The following is an 8,089-nucleotide window of genomic DNA, read 5'->3' as shown; positions in this document are numbered from 1 at the left end:
TTTTCATGATCAATTTACACCCCTCTAAGAGCTAAAAGAAGTAATCCAGTATCTTGTCATCTGAAGCGGAGATCAAAGCGGTACTTTTGCTCGAGATTGTCATGGCATTACGTCATGTTTTCGCGCCATGTGACATATCACTGTATGATCGTACCGCATCGGTTCTTAAAATTGCTGAGAAATAGAAATCAATAAAAAAATTCTTCTTTAATTTGTTATCAAAAGCGAATGTGCTATATCCCGTATAAAAGGTAAATGTCTCAAACGATAGTTATTATAGTGGATATCCTACCTCTGTGACCTATTTGCCCTCAAGGAATTTACATTATTGTTTGACAAGAAAAACTTTTAAATTGTTGGTCAAAAAATACATGTACAAAGATTCATTTAAAACTTATTAAAAACCGCAGTGACATCACATTGCTTTATTTTAAAATCGCATTTCTACTTACGTTCACGAGGTCACGTAACCTATTCTGCCGCACTAGCCAAAAATCGTCTTACTCCATGTATTGTAATCGCAACCGCTTTTTCATTATTTAAGAATTTTTTATTCTGTTTTTTGTACTTTCTGGTCAAAAGTCTGAATTTTAAGCCCATAGTATTCATCATTTATTTACTTTTAGAAAGAAATAAGTAACTAAGATCGCGCTGTTTGAATTTTTACAAATGATTATATGAACATTCGACCGTTTATATAGAATTTTGCCTACATTTTTGTCGATATCTTATTAAAATCATTATAGAATTCAAAAAGTATTATTTCTCAAGGGGTGTTGAAAACTTGAAGCGAAAATATTAAAAAATGAATGCACTACGCACGGTTTTTGTGTACGTGTCGATCTAAATTAGATGTTACGATAGGTCACACGTGCTTGTGGAATGGACAATTACCAGCATGACGTTTTGATATCTTTACGATTCGCGGGTAAATTCCAGTCAATCCAGGTAGCGACTGAACCATCTCAAAGTTTGTTGACGTTTTGTAGATGTAATTTCTGAATTTTGGTAAAGTAAGGACGTAAAAGAAAAACATTCGCCCGATCGGTCGAGTACACAGCGAGGTCCACTCGTCCTACTCAGACTTAACTCGCCAATGCGAGCAGGCGAGTGGAATTTTACACCCTGTTAATGCCGATAGATGTACGGCAAAACACGATATTTTGCACGCGTTAAACTCCCTTTCTGTGAAATTACGTCCAGGTGAAAATACACTAATTTTATTTTCTTTGGGGCTGTAAACAACCGACCGGCGGACAAAATAAAATAAAACTCGGGAAAATGAATTTTAATTTTATTCCACTTTTGCAATATTTAGGACCGGCGCTCCCGTAAAACGAAAAATAAAAAAACTCTGGCCCAAGGTCTTTTGTATAAAGCTTGACCCCATTACAGCTTCTCCGATATGAAACAATGTTTTATTCTTTTTTTTAATATAATGATATACAGTACTTGTACTTTCCGCTCTAAACTCTTTTGAAGTTTGAAGTGGTCAAGAAAATGGGTTAATTCAGAAGCTAATCCAGTTTAAATCCGTCAATGTTTGCCAAACATAGCACGACTGGCCTCAATGTAGAGAAAGTAAATTGCTTCTAAAGCAAATAAAAATATTTAATGGCATTTACCTAATCACTTTTACTTAAAACTGGAATCAATACCGAATTCTAGATCACTTTAATATACGTCGGAATTGAATTAAGGTGTTATCTTGCCTCGTATCGATAATAAAAGATTGTCATAATTTGAACCGTGGAACGTATCTCAATTTATACACACCAGTTACCTCGGATTTCAGGGTGGGAATATATTAATTTGTTTCCGATCTACGCTCTTTACACCTAGTTTATTGACTCGCTGGGAAATTAATGTATTCGAAAGTTTTATTACAGAAAGTTTTAATTAACGTTGTAAAACGGACATGATTTGGATAAACGTACGTCATGGTTTCCAATATAGTTTTGTGGACTGTTTTAAGTGTTTATGAAGAAAGCTGTTGAAAGGATTGTCTATTGTGTACAGTCGTTTATATATAAAGACATATGTAAAGGAATTTTTAATTTCTGTGGCTTGCACCGACGTAATGAAAGTACATATATACTAAACAGATACTTTATAGAAGCTGGCTCATTTTTCCACTGTCGGACTTTAAGTGTAAGTAACTGGATTTCATTTACACTGTTTGCACTAATTAGTATAATTACTTTAACCGTAGTATAATTGTAAAGGTACTTTGTCGGATAAAACTTCTGGCTTTTGTATTTTTACCATTATCAAGATGTCATTTCTATGCTAAAGATCTTTTGTTGAATTGAAAAGGAAACGCATTCAGTTGGCTAAACATCTTAGAGTTAATTTGGTTCTTTCAGTATTTTTATTGCACTTAAAATTCTTTAACTCCGGCTATACAGACCGTATTTGTCAATGCGTTTTTACTTTCGATAAATGGTATTAATAATGTATTATCCTATAGCAAATTGACTTAAGAAGTGGTCTCTAAGTACGTAGGCGGAAGGCCAAGTCTAGCGTAGCCAATATTTAATGGCAAACTCACGTAAATCATTGAAAGGAAAATGTACATATCAAATACAAAAGAGAAAAAGAAACGTTTAAGTACAAAATATCAGCCGTAGTTTATGTTTTTATCTGCTTGGTGGAGAATTTTCTGTTAGCATTCATATTATTAATAATAGAATACAAAATGTGTACATTCTTGATTGTTCTTACCTTTCAATATATTTTTATTGCTATTCATTTACTTAAATCTACCCACTTTATGTTGATAATAAGCACAGTATCCGACTTTTGTTTGTAGTATGTTATTTTTTAAATATAAAGATTGAATAAGTACTATAAAAAATGAGTATTTGAACGAATGAATCTAAAATGAAATTTGTATATTTATCCATAGTGTTACCAGAAGGGTGGACAAAGTCTTAAAATGGTGTTTCGTGAAGAAACTATGGTGCAGGTACGATCCTTTGTGGACAAACTTGAGAAGGAACCACGTCGCACTTCCGAAGTTTTAGAATCGGAAGTATTTAGAAACGCTGCCTCTTCTGTCCAGGAACAACCTACCCAGCCTAAACTTCCGGTGACAAGACAAACCAGATCTTGCCTAGCAAGTGGACTCTTTCACAATGTGTATAAAGGACGAATGCGAAAAGTGAAATTCTTGTTGGATAATGGGCTGAATATTAACGCCAAAAATGATTACGGATATAGCGTCCTTATAGCAGCATTGCATATTGAAAACGACGCAAAACGCAGTAGAATGTTTCGGTTTCTCCTGGAAAATGACGCTGACCCATTACAGAAGGATCCGAAACATCAAAGGAATGCTTTAGCCTGGGCGTGTGTGTTAAGCAGGGACGAACAGGCTAATATCCTTTTGGACTGCTTTATGGGGGAATTTGATTTCCACGACCAAGACAAAGAAGGTATGACAGCTCTCCATCTTGCCACACAAGCCGGACGAACAGAGATTGTGAAAACATTAGTTAGAGAAATGATAAAATATGGTATGTCAGTTGACGTTCCTGATAATCTTGGTTTAACACCTTACTTGCATGCTAAGAGACTGGGCTTTGGTCTAATAGCTGACATTCTTAAAGTCGAAGGAGGGGCCTGTGAAGGTCAAGGTGATAAATACTCGTTTAAGAAAGCAGATGAATGGAGACAAATTGGAATAAAAGAGAGAAATGAAGAAGTACGCATGCGTCGAGACACATTGTATGAGCATGCGGCCATTTCAGGAAGCGCACGGATGTTAATGGAATTCGAAGGCCCCGGATATGAAATAATCTCGATACCTACACCTCGATCTCGAAAAAGACCTATTCACAGAACACAATCTTCAGATGATGTTGCAGTGAGCGATACGGAAGCGCCAAAGTCTGTGAGAATCTTGTCACCCAAGTCTCTGATCAGTATACCGGTTGGTTCAGATTACAAAACCATGAAATATAAATATAATAGAATGTACATGGACACTCCGGACGGATCTCCTAGATTAGATACGATGTCACTGATACAAATGCGAGAACCGAGAAAAGGGATTGCACCAAAACAGTTTCATTCATCCGAGTTAGATACAAGCAAAGCGAACGAATATAAACACATCGTAGGTGACCTGACCACTATGATGGACTATTTGTCAATGCAACAATCGAAATCCTTCCGTCGTTCGGTGCCTCCGATGAAAATAAAACGTGAAGAGTCGACTACGGGTCCAAAAAGAAGTACACTCGCTATCATCTTTGGAAAGAATAAACGCGGCAGAAAATCCCCAAAAGAAAAGAAAGGAAAACAAACTCCTGGAAGTGGAGGGAAAGATAGAAAAAATGGGAAACCGAAATAAATAACATTTAAAGTGCTAAATATGAATGATAATATGCAGAGAAATCAGTTCCGATATGGACTAAAAGAAACACTGAAAACAAATAAGAAAATTAAATTGAAAGCTACTGTAGATATCAGATTCTCTTTATGAAATGGCAGGTAAATCAGTTTTACATACATTTTATTTCGAGTGTGACCTTTATTTCTCCTCCTAAACCGATCGAAAATTAATCTTATCTTGATTGAAATTATCTAAAGATTAAATACATTCAGCGCAAGGTTAAACTCCAGTTAAGCCTACGTTAAAGCGGATTTATCCACAAAAAGTGTAATTAAATCGCTAAAACGACAGTTTCGAAGCCTATTAACACAAAGAAATTCAGGTTAAAAAAATGTTTAGTTGAAACTTCTTTAGTTATCTGACTGGGTCTGCGTGTGAATTCAAAATGAGTTAATCCTCAAGTTTTTTATAAATTGGATTCAGTTATTTTAAGCCGGGAAAATATGGTTTACATGAAAATCTGTAATACAAATAATATATAGAAAATAAAGTTTATTAAGTGTGAGACAACCTTATTTATAGTCGCCAGTGGTTACCCATATGGGCGGCTCCTCCTGAAGACTGTCATTACTTTAAGTTAGAGGATAATGCAAGAAGACACGTATTCCAGAAGCTTCCCTAGTTCTTCAACGCGTCTTACACGGGACTCGTATCCTAAAAACAGTAATTTAAGTTTGAGGAACAATTAAATGCTTGAACTCACGATCCCTGGTTTCGTGGTCAGGTGTGTTACCCCGGATTAATTACTGCGTCCGCTCTTAGGTATCATTGTAATGTATAATGGTATTTGTATCGATACAGTTTTTAAAGGTTTATATTTACGTTATAGCAGCTCTGAATAGCATTCTAATTGCTTGAATATCTCCTTCAAGTGTATGACTTCCCCATGAAACGGTCATAACGTCTGTTTTCAGGCAGTTTTCATACAACCACGAAACATCAAAACAGAATGACCATTCCTCACCACCAAGTTTCATCACAATTCAACGAAATACTTAAGATAGTTAATACATATGCACTTGAGACATCGAATAAAATGTTACCACAATGATTTCAAAGAACTGCATCGTACTTTGCATTGTTAATTTGACATTTAAGTTAATCCACAATATCTGACCAGGTTAATAAAAGTCTTTACGACCTAAACCGTAGAGGTTAATCCACCCTAAACTAGGTCAAGTAATACAGGGTCACCGTAATGTTACTGTAGACATTTCTAAATAATTGATACGTGTATTAAGATATTAAGGTGACCAGTAAAGAAACTTCACGTTAGCATTAATACTGTTGTAAATGTATTGTAGTTATTTCTAAAGTATTTGTCACCTTTAAGATCATTTTGAATCTAACTTTACACATAAACACGATAAAAAACAACATTTCCTGTCACTGCACATAGTTTTATGACTGTGAAACATTTCTTAATTAAAATATATGCAACAGAACTGCGTAATGTATTTTCACTATGTCAATGACAACAACTCTGGTCTGGCGTAGTGAAATCGCAAACAGTACACTACATTCATAACTTCACATGATATGCTACAATCCTCTGTTTTGTGACTCATTGAAATACATATAACACAATCTTCTATGCCCTTAATGCATATTTTTGACAAAGTCAAGGGTCATAACTCTGATCTTGCAGAGTAAAATCCTTAACAAACCTAAAGTGCACAAATTCCCATGCTGATATATATTCCTGTATCATGGTTTCATCTCGTGGTAAAGAGGTGCAGGAATACAAATATGATGTCACGATGATTCAAAGGCTTACGAAATGATAGAATTCCAATTTAACATGTCATATGTAGTGTTAAATTGATTAATATTTGTAAACTACATTTTAGGACATGAACAGACAACACTGACACAATATACACCTGCCGAAGCAATTTTACAATACTCGGCTAACTGAGCAGACTCGTCAATTTTCTAAGTTTCAGATGCTGTTAGTCCAAAGCGACAAAGACTATCTGGCTGGTTAACTTGCCCAAGATAATATGTTACCAAGTTTGGTGAATATTGGATAAGAAATGCTAATGAAGTTGACACCGACAGTATTACCATTTTAAGTAATTCAAGGGCAATAACTCAAGAGTTATTGACAGTACCCAGTTGGTTACAAAAGAGGTCCGAGGTATTATGCCCGTAAACATTGAGACCAAATTACATCAATATTGGATAAGAACTACACAGGTTTGAAATTGTTAATTTTCGCATTTTTTTCGAATTTCAAGGACCATAACTCCAGAGCTGATGTTTGTCAAAGCTGATCGATATTTCATGCTCGTAAAGCTTGTTGAACATTTGATAGGAACTAACTCTGCAAGCTAGAGCTGACAATTTTAGTGGACTCCGTCCATCGCCGCATGTGATTACATTTCACGAGCGTTTAGAAAAGTCAGACCAACAGAACCTTGATCTGGAATGATTTAGTCAGCCCACGGCTATGGATTTTACCAGACCTGACAACACCACTCCGCGCTTGCCCGCCTCGGGTCTGGCAAAATTCACTAAAGTCAAATTATAGCATACCCGATCAAGCTACTGTTATAAAAAATGATTGACATATTGCAATATGATACAAAATCCCCTACCAGATGGAAACTTATTTGAACTGCAGCTTAATCTATCTAATGTTGGTCAGTCATGATGTATGTACAATATTATGCATTGCGTAAAACGTTTGGGTTGAAATATGCCTGTCTGAAAATCTACAGTTCTTAAATACTTTGAAACACTTATAAATAATGAAACATTTCAATAACAAACATTTTTAAACTGGTAGCAAAAACAGAGATAAAATATAATGAAATACACGTATGTCATCATATTAAAGGGGAATAATTCTGAAGAAAAACACCAAACACCTTTTCATTGGGTCCGTATGACACAGCAGTTTATGTTGAATGTTTATGCAAAATTATCTAATTTTCCATGCATGCCTGAAAAAGTTGCAGACTGGATAAAAAAACTACCTTAATTCTTTTACTTGTAGCTGTGACAGTGGTATGCAACATATCATCTTGTTAAGGGGAGCATTAAAATCCCTTGATGGATGGCAAAAAAGACCCTGTTTAACTTTTGGCTTGAAAGTGTGACATTGACCCTTGCGCTAGTGATCTTGGTACTGTGCATGACATATTTATTCATTACGAAAAACATTTGTGCTAAGTAATATTAACATTATTTCATGGATGGATGGGTTACTGAGTAGACACAAAAAGACCCTGCTAAAAGCTGACCTCCTACGTTTTTCTTGACCTTTAAACTAGGGACACTTGTGTTATGACAGACATGTCATCTAATAATGAAGAACATTTATGCCATTTAATATTAAAATCTCTTGATGAATGCATTACCAACTTTTAGTAACATCTCTAAACCGATAAAACGGGACAGATCTACCTATCATAAAAATCAATAAAACCAATAATCCAGTATCATCGCTACCGGACGGATTCGTTGATTTCCGTACTAATTGTTGTTGTTGTAGTAACACGGGGGAAAAGTCGATAATTAACAGCTTTGGTCATTATCTGATGCATTTACAGGCGGGCTTGCTAAACGATATACTTGAATGAAGTTTTAATAATTATTAAAGTAAAATCGGAACAAGTCGAACATTTATATAATACTTTATTAATTGTAAAATAAAAGTAATATTTAAGAATATGAATATGTTAT

At 35.1% G+C, this 8,089-nt stretch overlaps 1 protein-coding gene across 1 annotated transcript; it reads left to right on the top strand.

Annotated features, from left to right (window-relative positions):
- The first annotated feature begins 1,379 nt into the window (after window positions 1-1,379).
- Window positions 1,380-7,440, top strand: LOC123564415 (uncharacterized). The gene is made up of 2 exons (XM_045357983.2): window positions 1,380-2,151; window positions 2,909-7,440. The coding sequence occupies exons 1-2, from the start codon at window positions 1,981-1,983 to the stop codon at window positions 4,355-4,357; spliced, it is 1,620 nt and encodes a 539-aa protein (XP_045213918.2). The 5' UTR covers window positions 1,380-1,980; the 3' UTR covers window positions 4,358-7,440.
- Window positions 7,441-8,089: the final 649 nt, after the last annotated feature.

The sequence above is a fragment of the Mercenaria mercenaria genome, chromosome 2 (assembly GCF_021730395.1).
Source record: "Mercenaria mercenaria strain notata chromosome 2, MADL_Memer_1, whole genome shotgun sequence".
Lineage (NCBI taxonomy): Eukaryota > Metazoa > Mollusca > Bivalvia > Venerida > Veneridae > Mercenaria > Mercenaria mercenaria.
This window is presented reverse-complemented; position numbering and strand designations above follow the sequence as displayed.

Coding starts and splice junctions, on each gene's coding strand:
- LOC123564415 (XM_045357983.2), top strand. CDS start 1,981: ATGAAGAAAGCTGTTGAAAGGATTGTCTATTGTGTACAGTCGTTTATA. Junction 2,152..2,908: donor TCCACTGTCGGACTTTAAGT/GTAAGTAACTGG, acceptor ATTTATCCATAG/TGTTACCAGAAGGGTGGACA.